Raw genomic sequence first — 25,151 nt, forward strand, 5'->3', positions numbered from 1 at the left:
ATCCACTATTTTTTTATAAATTATTTTATATAAAGATTTTATTTCAAAAATTTTATACAATTTAAATATCAACAACCAATATAATTCAAATAATACTTAAGCCTACACTATTTATGCCTTACCCGAGCCAATTTCAGCAATGAAGGAAGACCATGGGAGAATGAAAATTGTCTTAAATGCTGAATTCACAATGGGTAGTACAAATAATGTGAAAGGAGAAAGCAGAAAAATGCTACAACTAAAACATCTTACAAAAAACGAGGAAGCAAGAGAGAGACTATTTGTTAGAATCAGAGGTAAAAGAAGTCCATAGCAGAAAGATGATGATTTGGAAGAGGAAAGCATGAGCAATTCAAAAAAAAAAAATTCTTGCTAAAAGGGAGCAGGGTGCCATCTGAAAATGGACACCCTAACAGTTATGAAGATGCTCCAGTAGAACTGCTGGGATTTCGAGAAGCTTCTAACAGTTCACAATTAATATCAAAGGGATTCAGATTTTTCATTCCCCTGAGGTGCTGTTTCTAAGTGAAACAAAGCAACATCCCTCATTTGTCGAGAGGCAATTAAAGGAATGTGATTTCTCATAATTTTACAATGTAGCGCCCAATGAAATAGCAGGAGGACTAACCTTAGCATGGAAGGAAGGACACAACATAGTGGTGCGAAATAGTGGGGAGTTTTTCATAGTATTTTCTATTAAAGATCCAAAAACTCATATCATATGGAAAGTAATCACTAATCAGGGTACACCTTAACAACATGAATAACGTTAGAATAAAATTGGTGAAAGGTCGGAATAATCCAATTTTTGTTGATGACGAGCTTGTTCCAAAGGTCGGAATGACCTTTACCACCCTTAAAGATGCTGAAAAATTTTACAGAAACTACGCCAAGGCTGCAGGTTTTTCTACAAGAGTTTGGTGCACAAATAGGAAGGGAAACGAGATTAAGAATCAACTGATTACATGTAGCAGAGAGGGAAAATGGAAATCTAAAATATCTCCGACCGAGAAGACCAATCCGACAGCCGGTTTAAACTGTCCTGCAAGAATTTATATACACACATTGAAGGATGTCGGTGCTTGGATCATTTCAAAGGTTGTGCTGGATCATTCACACCCCTGCTGTCCAAGTAAAGCAGAGATGCTCAAACAGCACAGGGAACTAAGCATGTCCATTCGTCGTACGATAGAGAATAACGAGGAGGCCGGTATCAGACCAAGCAAAACCTACCAATCATTTGTTGCGGCTGCCGGGGGTCACCGCGAGTTAAATTTTATCGAAAAGGACGTGAGAAATTACATTACGAGGGAAGTGCGGAATGTTTTCGAACAAGAAGATGCAAAGGAATTCGGAAAATATTTCTTAAGAATGAAAGAGAAGAATCCGAATTTCTTTTTTGAGCTCGAACTGGAGGAGGATCAATCGATTAAGCTGGCTTTTTGGGCCGATGCAAGAAGCAGAGCCGCCTTTGAGTATTTCGGAGACGTCATTTCATTCGACACTACCTACAATACAAACAGATAACAAACTGCCCCTGTTTATGATGCTAAATTAATGTATTTTTACGAAACCGCAGCAGAGGTGTATATTGGCTGTTTCATTGGGTGTATACGAAGCATTTGTTAGGGTGTACCTAATGATTTTGCATTCTGGACTATGGTAATTTGTTTCAGGTATAATTTGGTCTGTGGTTCTTTTGTCGGGGTGAATCACCACGGTCAGTCAACACTTCTCGGATGCTCTTTGATGAAGAACGAAGAAATTGAATCATTCAAATGGTTATTTCAATGCTGGCTTCGTTGCATGGGAGGAAATACTCCGAAAGGGTTTCTAACCGATCAGTGCGCATCAATGAAAAGGGCTTTAGAGGCCTGTATGCCAACAACAGTTCACCGTTGGTGTATTTGGCACATCATGAAGAAGATTCCAAGCAAATTAAATGGGTACAAGGGACATGCCGATATTGAACAAGAAATGAGCCAAGTTGTTTGGAACTCTCATAGCAAAGACTCATTTGATAGGAATTGGAATGATTTTCTGCTAAATTTTGGTCTTGCGGACAACAAGTGGCTTTCAGGTAATGTCTTTTTAAAATCTTCAGCAGAGGTATAAATTGCATGTTTCCTCGGGTGTATTTATAGTCTGTGTTTGGGTGTATTATGCAGATCTGTACGAAGACCGTCACATATGGGTTCCTATCTATCTGGATCACCACTTCTAGGCAGGGATGAGAAGCACATAAAGGAGCGAGAGCATGCATTCATTTTTTAACAAGTATATCACCTGGAACAGCTCGCTTATTCAGTTCGTCAAACAATACGATAATTGCCTCGGAAGCAGGGAGCAAGCAGAGAGAGAATCAGATGCTGCAGCTTTTCATACGGTCATACCGTGTGCAACCAAATCCTCCATTGAAGCTCAGTTTCAAGATGCGTACACTCATGCAAAGTTTAGGGAAGTCTAAGCGCAACTCAGAGGAAAGGCGAATTGCATCACCAGATTAAAGAATTCCGCTCTAGGCTATTCAGTATACGAAGTCGGAGAACAAGTTTCCAGCTCAATATTCAACAAGTTCGTGGTTACTTACGACTCAGTTGCAGCCGAGGTAAAATGCCAATGCTTATTATTCGAGTCGAGAGGGATACTGTGCCGTCACGCACTAAGCGTGTTAAGCTTCGAACAAGTAAGCCAAGTGTCACCTAGATATATACTGGAACGATGGAGCAAGAAGGTAAAGAGGCGACACATACACATTAAGAGCAGCCACGACGAGGCACTGATGGAGCCAAGAAGCAAGAGGTTCGACCAATTGGTTTTTTGTTCACAAAATATTTGCGAATTTGCCTCCGAATAGGATGAGCTGACTGTAATTCTGCACCGTGCGTACGATAACGTCATGGCCGAGATGGAATCATTAAAAGCCAAAAGGAAGGGGACATCTTCTTTATCCCACGAAGACGCCAACTTGGAATCCGTTAACGAGCTTCAAAGCCCGCCAAGGATTCGAACAAGAGGACGTCCAAAAAATAGGCTAGGTTCAAAGCTGGACAAACAGATTGCAAATGCCACAAAGAAGAAGAAGACGAAAGTTTTAAGCGAGGTAAAAGTAATGTTCTTTAAATTTGTGGTGATTGAGTTTATTTTTCTCGTTAATAGTTTAGCTAATGTGTGAGTGTTATATTCAGATAAACCTGTTTGATGCTGCATCAGCGGTGCATTCAAATTCCAGCCAATATCAAGGACACGTTATGAATTATCAGTTCAGGATACCAGCAGCAGGGGATAACTCTTTGGGTGTATAGTTTTATAGAATATGGGTGTAAAAGCACTGTTCTTTTGGGTGTATTTTTGTTAATTCACAATTTACATATAGACACATATATAGATACATATAGAACAAAAGCTGTAAAAATTCGCAGGTTATGGGTGTATATTTGATTTGATGTTTTTCTTCATATTTTAGTACATGTAATTCATACATTTTGAATACAGCACATACAGTTTTGGTGTATATTTTATGCAATCTTGGGTGTATTATTAGACTTGCGTTGGGTGTAACAGTTTATAATTTGCGTTTATATATACCTTGATTTTTTCCTTCATATTTTACCACCTGTAATACAGCTTTTGAATACAGCACAGACAGTTTAACAGCACAGATAGTTTAACTATGGAAAAAAATATACATGGAATAGAAGTTGTTGATAAATGGCAAATATTTACATCATTTGTTCAATTTACAAACTACCCAGCAGTTGGATTACGCAGTTTCTATATCAGCAGAATTTATCTGACAAAACGGACTCAATAATACAGAGGATGGCTTCGACAGCCTTATAGCACTACTCTCTCTAATTGCCCGATCTCTTTGTTTATTCATCTCACTGAATAGTATCCGGGAAGCATACTCCACTCTATAGTGGTCCACCTCCTCCTACAATTAAAAAGTATATTCTGTTTAAACAGCAAATATTAATTCAGTAAAGTAATACAGAGTTATATAGTTCTAAAGACAGTTACCTGTTTCCAATTATCCCATTTATACTTCCCCTTTTTAATGTTTTCCGGCTCAATTAACTTAAGCCACTTCATAACGTAGATAGCGCAATCATAGCTGAAAACGAAGAAAATAGATTACAAATCTCATTTAGGAAAGTTTAATGTTCAGAGTAACAAATTTATACCTTATTTTTTGGCCTGATATTTTAACATATGATGCTTTAATTTCCTTCTCCTTCTCGTCTTTCTGCAGAGGTTCCCCGCCGGCATATGCTCTCAATCTTGAAAATACATATCCCTTAAATACCAAAACAAATCAGTAATACACCCGAATGAATGCACAAGATACACCCAACTGAATGGACAACATACACGCAACACAACTAACGAAATAGACCTATCTATTAAAGTAAAGAAGACAGAGGCAACTTACAGTGAATTTATTAATCTGCTTTCTCTCTTCGCTTGGAACTTTTTTGTGTAGCGGGTCAAGTATATGACATTTCCGCTTCGTTGTATTTATCAGCCATAACCACCAATGCCCCGAGTGGCAAACAGGTGCAAAAATCTGAAGGATTGCCACATTTCAACAGTGCGTTATTTTATTTGGCATATAAGTAAATAAGCGTACTAACAAATTTAGCAAACGAAAACTTACATATGGATGCGAAGTTAATTTTTTTCTATATATGAAGGGAATAAAACTCGGGTAGTCTTCCACCCTGAATTCCTTATTCGTTTTCGGTGATATGAATTCCCCCTCTGGGTGATCCGAAAGTGCCATGCTCTGCAAGAATTGCGAAACAAGAAATGAAATACTGAAAATACACAACTTACACCCAATTGAACGTAAAAAATACACCCAATTCAATACAGAAAATACACCCAAAGTTCGTAGAAGTAACACTTACCACAATATCGGGGGGAGACAGTATATTTGTTCTTGAAACCTCTTTTCATTTTTCTGGTTGAGGATGAGGCAGATGGCAGACAATCTAGAAATATATGCCGAAATCAATTTTACATTAATAAACATTGCAGTTGACTTTGGTGTAAAAACATTAATGTTATTCTAATATTACCTGAGATTCTATATCACTTTTCGCCTGGAGGGATGCAAGGTGCATTCTCATCAAAATGTATTTATGTTGGGCAATGAAAGTGCACATCTCCTCATACTCATTAGTATTGCCATCTGCGTCTTCCTTCAGTCTCGTCCCCCAGATGTAGCACTTTTGTTTCATATCATCCGTAATCTGATTTATTGTCCCAGGAGTTTCAAACTTCGCAGAACTTTCTCCCCCAGTCTCCCTCTAAATTTGTGGACTTTTGTTTTTTCCCTTCGCCGCACTGCTTGCTATTTTTTGGACCAAATCGTCCAATTGTTCTACAAATTTGTAGCTTCAGGAGATTTTGCCCTTTCTGTCTCCTGCGTTGACGCCCCCTCCTGGCTTGAATCAGTCAATCCAAGGCTGAATGATGGCACCCCTGGATCTGTTTTAGGAACATAGGTTGCTGTCCGTACCATCATCAACAAGGCAGCAGCGTCTTCTGCGGCTGGATGACTGTGTCATCATGTATAAGAATAAGAATAAGAATAAGAATATACAGATGATAAGCAAAGATTGATTTTAGTCTGATGAACTTACATTTTAGTTGGAGCTGGGGGAATCGTGGGTGTGGTCTCTTGAAGTTGTTTGGGGGTTTCAGGAGTGCTGCACAGTTACAAAAAATTAATCATGGCGTAAAAAAAAACTAATCATGAACAATATACACCCAAACTGTTAGCAAATATATACCCAAACTCTAAACAAATATACACCCAATACTATTTCTTACGTTTCTCTAGTCCCTTCAATCTGTAGCATAGGGGTTGGTTCAAAATCTGTCTCAGTGGTTGTTTGGGATGCCGGCGCAAAAACCTGAATCGAGACTCTAAACAAGAAGAAAAATGAAAGGTTAACAACGCCTTTGAAAATAATAAGGTTATAAGGTTGAAATATTATTGGAAAACTCACATTGCAAGCGCTTCCGACGGTGTCTGTTCCCTCACAACCATCATATTCGAATCAGCCGGACTCAACCTAAAATACACCCAAAGAAAGTCAAAAGATACACCCGAACAATTCAAAAAGAAGATAGGCTTTGTTTTTTGAGAACTTACATACTTGCAGTTTTTGCTTTTTTTTCCTGCCTTTTTTTTTTCTTGAATGAAATAATAAAGGGCTTTTTTTTCTAAAAAAATATATACATAATTAGAAGTAGAAGGGTAATAGAAGAACAAAAGTAACAGTTATTTGAAAGAGAAATTACATGCTCTGTGACGGCTAGTTTACACTACTCTGTTCTGTGCGTCCTTGAGAGGAAGGATCATCACTTCCCAAGTTCACAGCTGGTATTCTAAAACAGATTTCATGTTATTCAGACAAAATAAGATACAGGTATAAAATACACTCAAATGAATGCACAAGATACAACCAACCAAATGGACAATATACATCCAACACAACAAACGAAATATCCCAACTTAATAAACAACATACACCCAACTTGATCAACACAATACACCGAAATACTTCCACAAAATACACCCAAATCATGATAACAAGATTTTATTAAATAAAGCTTCTTACATTTCAGAGGACACATAGCGACCTTCTGTCGATCGCAGGTCAGCTTGGTTCTCCCTGCGAAACAAGAAACAATTATTAGCATACAAAACACACCAAAATCTGAAATAGACAGCCCAGCAAGACATACCCCTCTGCAGCAGATTTATCAACGTTTTGCCTTAGCCATTCATCTAGTTCGTCACTTGATATTTCATATCTCTCACTACATTCATAAAAGAAGATGTTAACAAAAATAATTACGATGATAGACGGTAATATAGCTTACGAGGTACTGTACCCATCAAAGTATTGATCTTCTTCAGGAGGTGAATCCTCCACAACAACTTTTTTCTTTTTTGGTTGTGTTCTGGGTGGAAAAAAAAGAATACCAATCAGAAATAAAAAATTAATTTTATCACAGAATATTATTCAAAGAAGTGCTTACTTTTTTGGTGTTGTTTTTGTCTTTTTCTTTTTCTTTTCCTTCTCCACCGGTGATGATTTTTCGCTCCTATAAGTTAATAATAGACACTTCAGTTAATACACAAAATCTTAATAATGAAGCCAAAAGAAAGGAGTAATAATTTCAGGACATTACTCATCACTTGATTCAGATTCAGATTCTGAATCAGAATCGGACCTCTCTTGACTTTTCTTTCTTTTTCTGGAGTCCATTCTGGAAGGCAAACAATCATTATTTAGAACATACTAAAAAATACATACACCCAACGCAGCAAACGAAACACACCCAGCTTAGTAAACTACATACACCCAACGTGATCAACAAAATACACCCAACTCGAAAAAGAAATTACACCCCAGTATGGTACTTACTTTTTCCCCTTTTTGCTGTGGTGTTTTCTTCCTGAATCCTCTGAGTCTTCTTGAGTCTCAGACTCAGAGGTAGGAGTGTCACTGTCAGTAGTTGTTTCTTTCTCCGAAGACGATGTTGAACTCGCCTTCCTTTTTTTGTTTTTTTTATTTCTTGTTTTTTTTTTCTTTTTTTTTTTCATTTTTTCTCTTGCTCTTGTCTCCTCCATCTTCACAATCCCCTGAAACATTAGATATTTTAGCTAGCAGCATTCAGGTAAATAAAATACAAGCAACATATTATGTTTACTTACCAAAATTTCCTCTCTTTCTGCAGCCATTCTTTCCACCAACTGCTCCTTAGTCCAGTTGGCAATCCAGGGCTTTGGTGGTCTTTCAGCCCTCTTCTTGCCTTTGTTTTTTGAAAGATGAAAGTAAACTATCATCAGGGCGAAGAGGCAGCCATCAATTGCCTTCTTCTTTTTCTCCTTGTAGTCTGTGATGCCCTTGACCATGAAGGTCAAAACATGCCCCCCAGTTTCTCTCCGATATGCTGTCCATCTTAAAAATTGGGGCCAAGTGCACAGGCGATATTTTGTTTATCGTCGTTGGCAAAAGGAACGCCATCTGTATATAGAGGATGAATATCCTCTTGAACATCAGGCGTTCCTCTTCGTTGCCAACGCCGATTTCCATCATCTCATCGGTAAGACTTTTGAGGGTCTTACCCTGGAATCTTCTAAAAATTATTTTGTCATCATCAGAAAGTTTCTTATACTCAACTTTCTCAGGAAATAGATCTCCTACAAAAAGAAAAACAACAAAGTATCCAAGTCAGTTCAAATACACCCAAGCATCAACTTAAATACACCCAAGCATCAACTTAATATACACCTATAATTTTAAGCCAGTTACCTGTTGCATTGATGCCAAGCGCATCACCTATTGTTTTTGGTGTTATTTGGAAAGAACCATATCCTGTTTTCAGTCTGTTCTCCCCAAGTTTGAAGTTGTTTGCCAGCTCCCTTAACAGTTGGTGATCCACCCTCAGTGGTGGGATGTGCATCAACCCACCGAATCCGAGATCCCTCACAATCGCCTTCTTCTCCTCACTCATGTTTCTGAACTTATCACTTAGGAGATGTGTGGTACACTTAAGGTCTTTTGTTTGGTTTCTTGCTGCCATTTTCTTTGAAACGAAAAATACACCCAAAGATATCGTTAAGATACTCCCATATATATGAGTCAGATACACCCATTAATAACAGTAAGATACACGCATATATGAGTCAGATACACCCATTGATAACAGTAAGATACACCCATATGTAAGAATCAGATACACCCATTGATAACAGTGAGATACTCCTATAGATATGATTCAGATATAGTATCCATATATATCAGTCAGATATCACTCAAACATGCTTCAATATCAAGTCACATTACAAGGTCAAGCAGTATACACCCCCCAATCTACGGAATAAACCCCCAAAAATCAGTTACCAGAAGATCTAGAACAACAAGAATAACAGGATAACTTAGAACAACAACATAGAAGAACAGTGTAACAAAGAAGCAAGAATAACAGTAAACCCCAGAACAACGACGTAGAAGGAAAGTAAAACGTAGTTTGTAATATGGAAAATATACAGGAATCTTAATGAACTTACGTTGAGTATTGTTGCTTTGTTTTCTCTTCAGATTCTTGATGGAGAGTTTGCTGGTGTTTTGACCGAGGTTTTGAACAATGACTTGTGTATTTTGAACTTTGATTTTCGCTCGAAAATGGAAGGGTTTCCTTGTTTTCGAAGCGCTTTGAGAAGTGGAAGAAGTGGAAGAAGTGGAAGAGTTTGCCATACGTAACCGTTTGAGTGTTGAGCGCGTGAAGGTGACGCTCCATGTAATCTCTCTTCATGCGCGTGACTTGTATTTGGACTGGGCCAACTTGTAAACTTGTAAGTTTGTATGTGCAGCAGGCCCGTTTATTTTTCACCCTTTAATTCTTTGCTTGACATTAAAGATGTCTTGTCTAAATTTTACACAAACTATGTGCCTTTTATTTAAGAAGACACTTTCTCAAAATTTGTCTTATTTGCTAATTTTCTCTATGATAATTCAGTTATCATACTTTTAAATTTAACATCATTTCAATTTGGAAAAAACACTATCTTGGTTCAACGAACAAAATATATGATCGCCTATTACAAAGTCACAAAAGCTAAGTTTTAAATAAAAAATTTTAACTACAAGGCAAATAGTGATAACTCGCAAATCAATAATCTCATTTACCGAACAAATCCAAAAATAGAATCATTATTAGCCGTTCATCTATCTGTTTATGATCCAAATTTTAGAAAGACCACCAGTGACGTTCTCCACACAAGGTCTACAATAAAATTACGAAGAATCTTGTTCAAATTTAAAATCCGTTGCTTCAACGGCTATTTGAGCACTCAAATTAAAAAGGTTGGAAAAACAAAAGCTAGAGATGATGTGCAGTTCTATCTCTCTGCAATTCTGAATCTGAATTCTGATTGAGAATGCAAAGAGAGAGAGATCTTCAGTCATGGAGAATAATCTATGCCACCGCCAAATCCAAAGGTTTCAATTTCAAATTCAAGTTCGCAATCAACAATCTCACTAACCCTAATTTCACTCCCACTACTTGGACCCTCTCCTTTCTCCTCAAAATTCGAAAATTCACATTCAGAATCAACACAAAACAACAACAACAACCACCACACGCTATTACTCTGCGGAGAAATGCGGGAAGATTCATTAGAGCCAAAATCGAGAAAATCCTTCACAAATTTCAGGTTCGGTTCAAGAAGAAGAACAGATCAACAATTGTTTCTGCGAACAGAGAAGAATCGCGTCGTCCATATCCGAAGGTGCGTGAAGATTACTTATCATTTCTCTCTAAATCTTACTATTTGATTTGATTACTTTAAAGTTTGTGAGCAATAATCTTTTAAAAAAGAGATATATAAAATTAGAGTGTGTTAAAAATTAAAATGATCAATTAAATTTTTTTATTAAAAATATAAAATTTAGATTTTCAATGTAGTTTTATGGTCATATACTACGTATATATTTGGACTAACAAGTAAAAGGTCGCATTATTGAAACAATTTAATTTTGATGTATTATAAATAATTTTATAAACGCATCTAATTATGTAATGCGACTTAAATAAAAATAACTGCGAATGTAATTCCTAACAATACTTCATATTATCTTCAAAGATGATTCCTAACGAAAATAAAAGAAAAAAAAGGCCCCGTCTTTTATTGCTTTCCAATTTGAGTGGCCTTTCATGAGCAAATTAAGAACCTTCTAAAATTATGGATAGGATAGTTAAAATAGATTAAATTCATGGATCCAACTTATTTATCCATTTAAATAGGTAGATTTGTTTTTAAAATTAAATCTGTTTAAATTTTGGACTAAATAAATTAAACGGACTAATCCCTAAAGCTAAATAGTTAATTTGTTTATTTTTTTTATATTTTTTTTTAGAAAGAAACATTTTAAGTTGATATTTTTCTGATCTTTTGATCCAATTTAAAAATTTGATCCATCAATTAAAACAAAATATTATTTATTTAAGATTTTTTACTTAAAAATAAAATAAAATGATAAATTGTTCAAACCAAAAAATTATAATCCGTAAATAAAATAAATAGACAATTAGACATAGACCAGATTTGTTATGTTTATGTACCTACAAAATAAAGAATAGTGTGTTGAAAATATAAAGAACCGAAACAGCATTTAATTTGCGATTTTTTTTTATTTTTTGTTTTTATTTTTAAAATTTAATAAATAAAGAAATAAAATAAGAGGTGAAATAAAAAACATATTATTTTTTTATAAAATCTAAAAAATAGAAAATATTAAAAATAAAAATAACAAATAAAAATGTAAATTAAACATAATTTTTATTCGATAAAAAGCTTTTTTCTTTTGTTTTTCTTTTGTTTTTCTTAACATGTATCCTAAAGTTACAAAATTACATTTTAACACTTCTTTCATTAGAATTTCTTAAAAATGAAGCATATGCTTAATAAAAATTTACACAATATATCATACATGATTGTGCGGTATAATTACTAACACACTCAAAACCAATGCAATAAAAGATAGAAAGAAATGAAAAATCTAAAACGTAATTTAATAACATTTAAATTCAAAGTTCAAAACAAATTAAAAATTACAAACCTACATGAAATTCATAATAAACATCCAAATGCAATATGTTCAAGAGTAGGGCTTTTTTATTAAATAAATAACGAAAAAACTTTAATTCCCTAATTACGCATGGATGAAAATAATTTTAAGAGTACGCAGTCCTAATTCATGCACAACACCTACGAAATGGACAGCAGACACGAAATGACACCTCAGGTACAGCGTCTACAAATTGGTACAACTCCGGGGTGGTACACGCGAATTGGCACACCATGGGCAAGTCTATCGAGCTAGACGCGAAATGGAACCACATCGGCTGTACTCCACACGAAATGGAGCCCGGAATTCGTTACATAAGAAACACATAGTTCCAATGAGTAGATACTTCCAATGCTCCAAAAATAAGAAAACATCATTGAAACTTGTTGGTACTACATTTTCTGATATGCAAACGAGTTGGCAACCACAACTGGCATTCTATAAGTTAACTTCGTGATTTCCTTCTTTCCGATCAGATCGGTATTCATTAGGATCACATTCTTCAGCTCTTCGAACACCTTCTGCGGAAGAATCATTATCCACAGTGGATCATCACAAACAAATATAACACCTTTAGATGTGAGAGAAATTTCTCCATTCGAATATACAATAACGTACACATTTTTGGTGGCCATGGACACTACAAAATACCCACTACAGAATTTTACAAAGAAGAGAAAGACATAGAAAAAAAGAGAGAGTCGTTGGAATAGAATTTTTTCGTCACACAACAAAAATTTTCATCCATGCTTGCAAATTGCCTACCCCGCCCCTTTATATAGCGAATTCTGGACTCCATTTCGTGTGGAGTATAGCTGATGTGGTTCCATTTCGCGTCTGACCCGATAGACTTGCCCATGACGTGCCAATTCGCGTGTACCACCCTGGAGTTGCACCAATTCGCGTCCCGGAGTCACACCAATTCGCGGACGCTGTACCTGAGGTGCCATTTCGTGCCTGCTATCCCTGTATTGGAACCCTGGCCCATTTCATGGACGGCTCCTCTGAATTGGCATGCAAACCCATTTCGTGGGTGACGTGCATGAATTGGGACTGCGTACTCTTAGAATTATTTTCATCCATACGTAATTAGAGAATTAAAGTTTTTTCCTTATTTATTTTAATAAAAAAGCCCAACAGTAGTAACAAATCAATTTTCATGTTCCAAATCAACAAGGTTAGAAGCCAATCTAAAACCATTTAATTATTATAACCCACATCGTTATCTATGATTTAGAATAGAATTAAGTATAAGTATCATTTTAATCCGTATAATTTTGATCAAAAATTAAAATTATTTTTATTTTTTTATTCAAAATCATCTCTGACATTAAATTTTATTTTAAAATTTTTTAATTTTTCAGATAAAAAAACTTGTCTTCTTTTGCCTCTTCAACATTTTTCACCCTCTCTCTTCTCATCACACTCTAAGTCTCTCACCTTTATCTCTATTATCACTCCTCTCCCTCGAATTATTGACGCCTATACTGTCACCACCACCTTTGAAAAAATAAGTTTCTCCAAAAAAGAAATAAATAAATAAATAAAATAATAGAAAAAGAAAAAGATCTAAGGTTTGAACCAATTCACTCCTAATTACAAAACTGTTAGGATTTGATTGAATTAGTCCCACATTGCTTAGGATAGCAAATGGAGTGGGTGAGCTAGGTTATAAATATGAGGCTAAGTTCTCCATATTTTTTGCACCAATCGAAAACCCTTAAAACTTGTATCTGACTTTTCTTTTCCTCTATACTCTTTGATTAGAGTGTTGTGAGGTGTAGTTAAATATTTGTTTTGAGAGTGTGGGTGTACTGGGGTGCCGGTGTTAGAGAGAAAGAAGTCTATGTGTTGTAATAATTTTCACATAGTGATATTCTCTAGTTGTCATTTGACAACGGCCGTGGTTTTTTCTCCAGTAATTGGAGTTAGCTTCGGTTCGGTGGGATTTATTCTTAGTATGCTCTGTGGTTGCAGCCTAGTCTGACCTTCCATATCAGAAAAGAATTTTGTCCTGTGGCTTGAGGTTGATCTTTGGTTGCTGTTGTTGTTGCTGGAAGGCAGTGTGACACTGTGAGAGTGCAGTTTGGAAAGGTTCTGGCTAAGGAAAGACTTGGTATTTAAGTGTGTCCATTGTGACCCACCTCTCTTTCCTGGGGACCCTTCCTAGTGCACGGTCTACAGTTGAGTTATACTATTCCAGTATACGGTTGCAACAATGTCAGGATATTCAAGTGCTGTGAAGCTTGAAATAGAAAAATTTGATGGAAGAATCAATTTTGGCTTGTGGCAAAGACAAGTCAAGGATGTGTTGATACAATCAGGTTTGCACAAGGCGTTGAAGGAGAAGATCTCTGGTATGAAGGATGAAGAATGAGAGGAACTAGATTTGAGAGTTGCAAGTGCTATCCGCCTGTGTTTGGCTAAGAATGTTCTTGTAAATGTGCAAGGAATGAAAACAGCCAAGGAACTTTGGGATAAACTCGAAGGGTTGTATCAGGCAAAGGGCATATCAAATCGGTTGTTATTGAAGGAGCAGTTCCATAATCTACGCGTGGATCACAGTGTGAAAATCTCCGACCATCTTAGTGCTATCAATGGTATTATCTCTGAATTAAAGGCAATTGGAGTGAAAATTAATGATGAAGATAAGGCACCGAGGCTCATATTATCTCTTCCTTCTTCCTATAAGTATATCAAACCTGTTTTAATGTATGGGAAGAAAACTCTGAATTTTGAAGAAGTTGCCAGTAAGCTCATTGCTGAAGAAAGAAGAATGAAAAATGAGGGTAGCACTTCATCAGATTTGGCATTTGTAGCTAGAAGTGACAATTATGGAAAAGGAAATCGTGGAAGGAATGTAACATACTGGAAATGTGGAAAGCCTGGGCATGTAAAGAGAAATTGTCCAGGTAATGCGGTTTCAGAAAAAGGTTCTCAATCTGATACTTGCAATATTGCTCTCTCTATGAGAGAAGATGATGTTCTCTAGAAGATAAGAAGTATCCTTATGGTATTGCTGCACTGCCATGGATAAGGATAAGTTGTGGCAATCGGGTCCACAATTGCACACGGGCATTGGTTGGCGTTGAGATGCAAGGTGTGTGGCGGAGTTATGTCGATGGCTGAAGAACTTCCAGGAAAAGCCAATTTGGAAGTTGCACCATAAATTTTCAGCAAGGTTTCGATCTGAATTTTGAAGAAGTTGCCAGTAAGCTCATTGCTGAAGAAAGAAGAATGAAAAATGAGGGTAGCACTTCATCAGATTTGGCATTTGTAGCTAGAAGTGACAATTATGGAAAAGGAAATCGTGGAAAGCCTGGGCATGTAAAGAGAAATTGTCCAGGTAATGCGGTTTCAGAAAAAGGTTCTCAATCTGATACTTGCAATATTGCTCTCTCTATGAGAGAAGATGATGTTCTCTAGAAGATAAGAAGTATCCTCATGGTATTGCTGCACTGCCATGGATAAGGATAAGTTGTGGCAATCGGGTCCACAATTGCACACGGGCATTGGTTGGCGTTGAGATGCAAGGTGTGTGGCGGAGTTATGTCGATGGCTGAAGAACTTCCAGGAAAAGCCAATTTGGAAGTTGCACCATAAATTTTCAGCAAGGTTTCGATCTGTACCAAGGCGAAATACTTGGAGTGGTCTAATTCCAAGTGAGTATACTTTCATAGTGGAGTATGACAGTTCTCTGAACTATGATTGTCGGTATAGACAATGGCAGCAAAGAATTGTCGGTGTTGACTATGGAAGCTGAAGATGTGTGACTATTTCAATCAAGGTGGAGATTGTTAGGATTTGGTTGAATTAGTCCCACATTGCTTAGGATAGCAAATGGAGTGGGTGACCTAGGCTATAAATATGAGGCTAAGTTCTCCATATTTTTTGCACCAGTCGGAAACACTTAAAGATTGTATCTGACTTTTCTTTTTCTCTGTACTCTTTGATTAGAGAGTATTGTGAGGTGTAGTTAAATATTTGCTTTGAGAGTGTGGGTGTATTGGGGTGCTGGTGTTAGAGAGAAAGAAGTCTATGTGTTGTAACAATTTTCACATAGTGATATTTTCTGGTTGTCATTTGACAACGGCCGTGGTTTTTTCTCCAATAATTGGAGTTTCCACGTTAAATTCTTGTGTTGTGATTGTGTCTATTTTATTTCTCTGTGAAAGGTATTTTCTCAAAGGGGAATGGTGTATTATTCCCAACAAAAACCAAGGGAGAGGAGTGTGTGATTGTTTTTTTGGGGGGTGGGGTGGGGGGGGGGGGTTCGCCATTTTCACTGTGTCAATTCGGTTTTGCACAACCTCCACCCCCCATCTGCAGTGACATGATTGGAGGCTGTTACATCATTATTGGATCGGATTGTGGTAGAATGAGCTTTTCATGAATGTCTTTCAACACCTCAAATTACTGTCAGATTTAGTTTTTTATTGTGTTAAGTACGATTTTGATCCCTAAAGTAGGATTGAAAATATTTTTCATTTCTAATCTTTTTTTGTTTACAAAATTATCCTTAAAGTTTAACTTAATTTTAAAATTGTCATCCTGATGAAAATACACTTCTTCCTTTTTTCCCAAAATCAACCAGAAACAGAACAAAAGCTGAAGCTGAACCAAAACCCACCACCATCATCATCATTAGAAGAACAATGGATAATGAAATTATAAGAAGAAATATAAGAACAACAACAACAATGGATAATGAAATCATAAGAAGAAACATCAGAAAATCAACATCATCGTCATCATCATCAAAACTTAGAACCCACCACCACTACCCTCCATCCACTACCACTCCATCACCATTTGCATCACCCCACCGAGAACTCAGAAAATCATCATCATCATCATCGTCATCATTATCAAAACCCAGAACTGAGGAAAACAAAAAAATCAACATCATTATCGTCAAAACTCAAAACCATTAACAAAACTCAAAACTAAAAATTCTTCCTTACAATAATTAGAAATCCCTAAATTTCTCTTCAATTACAAAAACAAAAAATCTAAAAATATAATTATCAAAACAAATGACGAGACAAGGTGTAACGACGAGGAGGTGGTGCAGCGAGACAAGGGCGAGGAGGAGAAGAAGAAACGGCTCGCGGCGCGCAACGTCCATCCTAGCGGTGAGATCCAGTGGTGAGGACCGAACGACGAGGAGCAGGAACGGCGGCGGCGAGGAACAGCGGCGATGACCCTTCCCTTTCCATTCCTTCTCTTCTTTCCTGAACCAAAACCCCAAACCCCCCTTTAATTAAGGATATTTTCGGAATAAAACTTAAAAATTTAGTAAAAAGAACAATTTTAAAACTAAGTTAAATTTTAGAAACCATTTTATAAAAAAAAAAAAGTTAAAAGTGAAAAAAATTTTCCGCCCTTATTTAGGACTAAAATCATACTTAACCTATTTTTTATTAAAGAAAAAAATTTACTAAATCTATTAAACATTGAAAGAAAAAATATATAATTTTATAAATATTTTAATAAACTTATAATTTTTAACTTCATAAACACTGAAATTTTTATAATTTTAAATTTTTAATAAATATAATTATTAACTAAATTTTTTAAAATAACATAATTAAATAAGCATTTAAAGTATCTAATTAAATATTGTCTAAATTTTTAATCAAACAAACATCACATACAAAAATTTAGTAATAATTCAAAATAAAATAAACAAACATTTCAAATAAAAGCACAAAAATTAATATTCTAAATTCAGTCTTTAATATCTTGTATGTCAATAATATCATTTAAACCAACTCATGAAAAATACTATTTTTCTTTTGCAATATCTTTTTCGTCTAGATTTTTTTTACAAAATAAAATAAACCATTGTATCAAAAAAATAATAAAAGATAATGAACAAATTTCAACAAATTAATATCTTGTAAATATTATTATGTCATAATTAGCAAATTCATATATTCTTTTTTAAGTGTAAATCATAGTTTTAACATTTGCTGGCAATAAACTACTTCTATATTTGTTCAAAATATGAGAATCAATGCTAAGAGAGATTACGAAACAATGTTGCTTCATTCAAATATACATTGAAGCGTGTAATCCATCTTAAACATTAAGATTTAAAATATGAATAGAGCAAGAGTATAAAAAAATTCACCATCACATAACAACGAATCATGTACATTTAATGTCTTTTTCAAATGATTAACATGAATGTTATTCGACTATAAATTATCCAAAGTAATGGATAAAATTTTTTTGTCAATTTTTCATTCATTCAAAAGCATAAAAAATTTTAGAAGACAACTCAAATACGGGGGAGGAGGAGGCATGTGGCAAAAATTCAGAGTTTTATTCTATAAATTCTAGTTCTCATCAATGAAGCATACAATCAAGCATATGAACCCCTCATTGTTTATAGATATCCAAAGATAAGATGTTAAGCAAATCCTACTTGAAATGGAAACTAGATTTTTTTTTAAAAGCTTCGTCAGTTTACTTTTATGAAATTTTATGTGTGTCTTGATCGTATTTCTAATCTCCTGTTATTAACCATATTATATACCATAAGCAGTTTAATATTTCTAACAACTTTTGAATTCATATTAAGTGAGCTCATATTATTTGTATATCTGCTATAGTCTGACTCTTCATGCTTAATTTGACACAACTATAATATGTTGTTTTATAGATGTGTCATATAGCTTACTTTTGGCTTTAAACATTTTCTTGCATCTTTTACACTCGGCAAGTTTTATTCCATCTTTATCTAGATTGGGTTTTTTGAAAAAGTTCCAGACATAAGATGTTACTGATCTGACGTTTTTGAACTATGTGTATTAACCACGACTTAAGACTTAAATTCAGAAAGTAACTCCACCAATGTTGTTCATGGTTTTTGACTATTGTTCTTAATATAAGTGCAATATGGCACATCTTTTATAAAAAGACATGTTCATAGTTGTATTCAAATTAAACATGAGGATATCAGATGACGATAGCGAATATGCAAAATAAAATAGACTTACTTAATATTGATTCAAAAGTTTTTAGGGATATATTTGTCACTTATGTAGTTGATGGGGACAACCCATTTAATATGTTGATAATAGGAGATTTTGAAATTAGGTGAAATATACAAGTCCAAATTTACACCTTTCTAGTAGGCATACGATTAAGACAAACATATTGAAACTTCAGAAGAGAGAACAAGTGATGTTAAAAAACATTCTAGCTTCCATTTCAACAATGAAAAATTTATATGCTTAATTGCATACTTCAATGATGAGAAATATAAATTAAAATGGGCTAAGTAAGATTGATTTAAAAGCTGTTAGGGATATGTTTATTACTTATGTAGTTGATGGAGACAAGCCATTTAATATGGTTGATAATAGGAAATTTTGAAATTATGTGAAATATACAAGTCCAAATTTACAATTTTCTAGTAGGCATACGGTTAAGACAAACATATTGAAACTTCAGAAGAGAGAACAGGTGAAGTTAACAAAAATTCTGGCTTCTATTTCAAATAAGATTTGCTTAACATATGATCTTTGAATATCTATTGACAATCAAGAGTTTATATACTTGACTACATATTTTATTGATGAGAAACATAAATTACAGAACAAAAATCTCATTTTTTGCCACATGCCTTTTTCTCACTAGATTTGAGTTGTCTTCTAAAATTTTAAGTTTTTTAATGGAGTGAAAATTCAACAAAAAGATTTTTTTTTTCATTATTTTGGATAATGTATTTTGAAAAGTATTTTGAATGTGTATGATTTCGTTATGTGGTGGTGAATTCTTTATGTTAGTTGCTTTGCTTATGTTTTGAATTTTATTGGTCAAGATGGATAAAAAATAGCAGGCAATGTTTAGCATAAGATTAGCAAAAGTGTTAAGTATGTGAAAAAAATCTAAAGTAGGATGGTAAAATTTTTAGAATATTTTTCAGACATGTATACAAATGCATTGAGTTATATAAAGTGAAAAAAAGGTTAAATTTAGGGATGATTGTCCTCAGATGAGTGAAAAAGAGTTTAAAAGATATATGTAATTTCTTATTCTCATTTTATGAAACTACTGAGTTGTTCAATTTGAAATTACTTATCCAATTTCTACCGAATTTGTTACAAGTTTGACAAATTCAACTTGTTTTGATGAATAGTCTGAGTAATGATATGAGATATTATAACGAAATTGAGAGAACAAATGATACTTAAGTTTGAGATTATAACGAGGATGACAGAATAAATGATGCTCAAGTTTAACAAATATAATGATGACAAAAGTGTTGTTCTTGCATTTGAAGTAATTATCGATTCCAAATTTCTACTCAATGCTCATTGTTACGGTGAAATCGATTCTATTAGTGCTAAAAGACAAGGTAAAATTTGTGAAAAGTAAATTATATAAACTCTTTAATTTTTATGATGGTAATTCATTTCTCTACTATTATGGAAACTGCTTCTTCTCAAACATCAAGTTTGATTTCTCAAGTGATATCTCTGCAAGCTAAGCATTGCTCTTTGATTAAAGCATTATTCTTGTGTCATTCGATTCATGTTATATTGTTTGTATTACAAAAGATTTGATGTCACATAATCAAAGAAGCTAATGTTAATAGTGAAAAGAACTAACTTAATGTGTATTTGAGTGAAGCAATATTATTTTGCATGGGAAAAAGACAGCAATCACGTTTTCCAACACTATCACTCTTGGCACAAAACTTATTGCGTATTTCTATTACCACTGTGACTTCAAAATTTGCCTTTTGCGTATTTCTATATAGGAATGTTTATTGCCAGAGAATGTAAAAATTGTGATTTGTACTCAAAATTGGTTAAGTGAATTTACTGATTATAGTAGAATGACATTTACAGGATACTAATTGGTAAGAATTTATTCATTATCATTTATTATCTTTTTGATACATTTGTTTATTTTATTTTGTTGAGAGAGATATTGCAAAAGAAAATAATTATTCTTTAGTAATTAATTCAAATTATATTATTGACCTACGTGATGACGAAGATTATAATTAAATTTAAAATGTTATTTTTATATTTCTATTTGACATGCTACTTTAAATTATAACTTCATTTCTGCATGTAATATTTATTTAATTTGAGACTTTAATAAAGTTTAATTATCTGCTTTGAATAATATTTTTTTTTATTATAATGTTTTAAGAAGTTTGGTTGATGATTATATTTATTAAAAGTTTAGAATTATAAGATTAGTGTTTGTCAACTTAAAAAATTATAAATTTATTAAAATATTTATAAAATTATGATTTTTTTTCAGTGATTAATGGAGTTAGTAAAACTGGCGGGTGGGCACGCCGTTAGGCGAGGCGGGGGTATAGGCCTGCCTGCCGCTGCCACCCTAGCGTGGATTTTCAATTTTTTGTAAGAACAAATATATAAGTCTATGTACTCTCCTGTCCAAAGAAAATTTGAGTCATAGTAGAATAAATAAGAAGTATGTGTATATCTTTTGGTGGCTATAGAGACTAACCAAACTAATCCTACCTAAGGAATCACACTTGCTTTTCATTTTTTCTCACTCATGAGTAGAAAGGGAGCTTATACAATCTCAGGCCATATATAAGTAAAATTTCATCTAGCGGAAACATAATCTTATTCAATGCATCCTGAAAAACTAAGATACCAGTAGAACAACAAACATGAAAGAACTTTCCATCACATAAAAACTATTTATGCATGTTCTAAATAATTTTAAAATATTTTTGGTATGTCTCAACTCATTTAAAAGCTAAAATTTTTTTAAAAACAAGTCAATCAGTGTAGCGAGGAGGAAGATGGCAGAAACTTTTACAAAATAATCTTGGACAGTGACAGAAGCTAAGTTAAAAAATTATTACAAGTCAAACAAATCTTATCAAGAATAACAACTAGAGTAATTTTTTTAGTTTTCCATAATACTCTCCAATTCCTTAGATAAAGGACTAATTCATTCGATGACAATGATAATGATAGTAAAGTGACTAAATTTAATCATTAAAGTTTCAATTATCTCAATTTATTCCCTAAACTTTTTAAATTTTAATCACGTTAGTCCCTGTGGTAGTTTCCGTCACAGAGTTAATTGAAAAGTTTAGGAACTAAATTGAAGCAATTGAAACTTTAAGAACTAAATTGTGACTCAAGTGAATCTTCAGGGACCAAACTAAGTATTTTTTTACTAGTGCTTTGTGTATTGTGTATATTGATGTCATGTTTGACTTTTGATATTACTATGTTCTTTGATTGAACCAATTAAAACTGTAGGACCTAACTCATATTGGATTTGGAGTTGTCGGGTTTTTAGAGTCTCTAGCTCAATCTATCTCCAGTCGAAAAGGTTTAAAGGTAATCAAGATGGTTTCTTTTCTTCTATTCAACAAATTGAGGTTAGCAATAAAGTTTATGAATTTAGCCTTTTTTTCTTTGGTCGTTGTGGTGGCAGTAATAGCTTGCTTATCCTTTATTTTTCACACGAAATAAGATAGCAATCTCTAGTTTTAAGTTTCTAAGCAGAATTTGAGAGCTAATACTCAATTTAGTATCTAAATTTGTACGTGAATTTCAATTTAATTTTTAAATTTTACAAATGTGATTTATATCTGTTAATAAAGTGCTAATATAGACAATTGGATGTTACATTAGACTTCTTACAACGTGGTTTTGATTTTGGTGTTTAAATAACCTAAAAATTTATGAATTTACCAATAAAGTTTATGAATTTAGCCTTTTTTCCTTTGGTCGTTGTGGTGGCAATAATAGCTTGCTTGTCCTTTATTTTCCACACGAAATAAGATAGCAATCTCTAGTTTTAAGTTTCTAAAGAGAATTTGAGAGCTAATACTCAATTTAGTATCTGAATTTGCACGTGAGTTTCAATTTAGTTTTTAAATTTTGTAAATGTAATTTATATCTGTTAATAAAGTGCTAATATGGACAACCGAATGTTACATTAGACTTCTTACAATGTCGTTTTGATTTTGGTATTTAAATAACCTAAAAACAATATCATAATATGAGTGGCATTTAGGCTTAAGAAGTCCTGAATGTTTATGATATCGCTTTTGGAACTATTTACTATTTAGACTTAAAAAATCCTAAATGGCATCCGATTATTTATGTCAATATTTTGTTGATGTCTACATGTTAAAAATTATTCCAAAAATTAATATAAGTCATGTTTGCGAAATTTAAAAATTAAATAGACTCAATTGAAATTTTAAAAATTAAATTACGACTTACGTATAAATTCGGAAACTAAATTAATTTAATGTTATTATGAGTAAGTGAATGTGTGCATGTGGTTTTTTTTACTTTTTTAAATTAAGAAATATGAGTTTAATGTTATGTCAATGATCATTATTGAGGGATTGAGAGGAAACTAGGCACCGGATTCAATAATTCCAGAACGTTTGTACCATTAAATAGTCTCATAATAAAACATGTTTTTAAAGTTTTTTTTAACAACTGCTATATAGTCCTTTAACTAATTTTAATTACAAATTAACCCTATATATTTTTTTAATTATAAAAACTGTTTTTAATTTTATAAATTACTATTTTATCAATCATCTATTATGTTTATTAACAATAAAAAACAAAAACAATAACGAATTATATCTTATATTGATCGTAATAAACCTCTTGGCTATTTCAATGAATTAAAAGTTTATATTTGATCCGTGACGTTCCTGATCAACAATAAAATCGTATTTCCTTGAAAACAATCGATTGGAATTTCAAAACAATCGATTGAATTATAACTCAATCGATTGAAAATTGCAAGGCACCACGGTTTTCACATAAATCAATCGATTGGGTATCGATTGAACGATGAATAAAAAGTGGATTTTTGTAATTCAATCGATTGTTTATACTCTCCAATCGATTGAATGCTTGAAAACAACCTGAGGTCTCACCAAAACAATCGATTAGTTTGGTTACTCAATCGATTGAATTCACCAAAACAATATGGATTTGCCAAATTCAATCGATTGGTTGTTTATGTGAATTCCAATTCAATCGATTGGAAAGCGTTGTAAATGATTTTTTTTTTCTGAATTTAATCGATTGTTAATATATTCCAATCGATTGAAATTTGAAATGCCTATCTATTAAACAAGAAAATCATGCGTATTCACACCTAGTCTCTCCCCATTTTCTAAAACGTGAGAAGCTTTCTGGATTTTAGAGAGAAGAAAGAGGAACCGAACTGGTGTTCTTATGTGGTCGAAGCAGGATGTAATTAAGGTTATATATTAAATAATATTTTATTTTGTTATTTAGGTACTTCTTAAGTTCTCCTAAAGTTATATATTAAATAATATCGTCTTTTTATTCCTCCATTTGTCTTGAATTACCATAAAATAACAAAAATTAAAAATCTTAAACCCTTAAACTCAGTTTTCTCATACTCAAATCTCAGTGGAATTTTTACCTTGAGCTTATGGTTGTTACGTGAAGCCAAGAAGGGTGCAAATTCCGGCTCAATGAGCGCGTCTTCTTCTTTCTTTCATTTCTCCCTTTACTTACCCATTTGACTGCACCATAACAACAATGATTTTTTTAACAATTCAACTTGAGAAGCTTTCTGAATTTTAGAGAGAGGAGAGAGGAACTGAACTGGTGTTCTTACGTTTCAAAACGAGGAGAGACTGAGTGTGAATACGCATGGTTTTATTGTTTAATAGATAGGCATTTCAAATTTCAATCGATTGAATTCAGAAAAAAAATCATTTACAACGCTTTCCAATCGATTGAATTGGAATTCACATACACAACCAATCGATTGAATTTGGCAAATCCATATTGTTTTGGTGAATTCAATCGATTGAGTAACAAAACCAATCGATTGTTTTGGTGAGATATCAGGTTGTTTTCAAGCATTCAATCGATTGGAGAGTATAAACAATCGATTGAATTACAAAAATCTACTTTTTATTCATCGTTCAATCGATTGGGTCATATAACCAATCGATTGATTTATGCAAAAACTATGCTGCCTTGCAATTTTCAATCGATTGTTTTGTGATGAACTGTAGTCCAATCGATTGAGTTATAACTCAATCGATTGTTTTGAAATTCCAATCGATTGGTTTTAAAGGAAACACGATTTTATTGTTGATCACGAACGTCACGGATCAAATATAAACTTTTAATCCATTGAAATGGCCAAGAGGTTTATTACGATCAATGGAAAATCTAATTCGTTATTGTTTTTTATTTTTATTGTTAATAAACATAATAGATGATTGATAAAATAATAATTTATAAAATAAAAAACTGTTTTTATAATTAAATAAAATATATAGGGTTAATTTATAATTAAAATTAGTTAAAAGACTATGTAGCCGTTGTTAAAAAGACTTTAAAAACATGTTTTGTTATAGAACCATTTAATGGTCCAAACGTTCTGGGACCATCGAATCCGATGCTAGGAAACTACACTTTGGCCACATTAAACTTGTTATTTTATGATCTTAGA

The 25,151-nt window shown here is 33.5% G+C and overlaps 2 protein-coding genes and 1 long non-coding RNA gene across 3 annotated transcripts; 2 read left to right on the top strand and 1 right to left on the bottom strand.

The window, feature by feature from the left end:
• Window positions 1-759: 759 nt before the first annotated feature.
• On the top strand, window positions 760-1,527 carry LOC148569073 (protein FAR1-RELATED SEQUENCE 5-like). Its single transcript, XM_088484877.1, has one exon. The coding sequence runs from the start codon at window positions 760-762 to the stop codon at window positions 1,525-1,527; it is 768 nt and encodes a 255-aa protein (XP_088341003.1).
• A 6,362-nt stretch (window positions 1,528-7,889) lies between these two features.
• LOC148569074 (uncharacterized) lies at window positions 7,890-9,284 on the bottom strand. Its single transcript, XM_088483424.1, has 3 exons — window positions 9,098-9,284; window positions 8,340-8,615; window positions 7,890-8,227 (listed from the first exon to the last, which is right to left on the bottom strand). Exons 1-3 carry the CDS (start codon window positions 9,282-9,284, stop codon window positions 7,890-7,892), a joined length of 801 nt encoding a protein of 266 aa, XP_088339550.1.
• Window positions 9,285-9,912: 628 nt separating this feature from the next.
• Window positions 9,913-22,266, top strand: LOC148569075 (uncharacterized). The gene is made up of 2 exons (XR_015881347.1): window positions 9,913-10,318; window positions 21,935-22,266. It is a non-coding gene; the product is annotated as an uncharacterized LOC148569075 (long non-coding RNA).
• Window positions 22,267-25,151: the final 2,885 nt, after the last annotated feature.

This window comes from Arachis ipaensis, chromosome B4 (assembly GCF_059453495.1).
Source record: "Arachis ipaensis isolate K30076 ecotype BB chromosome B4, ASM5945349v1, whole genome shotgun sequence".
Lineage (NCBI taxonomy): Eukaryota > Viridiplantae > Streptophyta > Magnoliopsida > Fabales > Fabaceae > Arachis > Arachis ipaensis.

Coding starts and splice junctions, on each gene's coding strand:
- LOC148569073 (XM_088484877.1), top strand. CDS start 760: ATGAATAACGTTAGAATAAAATTGGTGAAAGGTCGGAATAATCCAATT.
- LOC148569074 (XM_088483424.1), bottom strand. CDS start 9,284: ATGGCAAACTCTTCCACTTCTTCCACTTCTTCCACTTCTCAAAGCGCT. Junction 8,616..9,097: donor ACAAAGCAACAATACTCAAC/GTAAGTTCATTA, acceptor TTTTCGTTTCAA/AGAAAATGGCAGCAAGAAAC. Junction 8,228..8,339: donor GCTTGGCATCAATGCAACAG/GTAACTGGCTTA, acceptor TTCTTTTTGTAG/GAGATCTATTTCCTGAGAAA.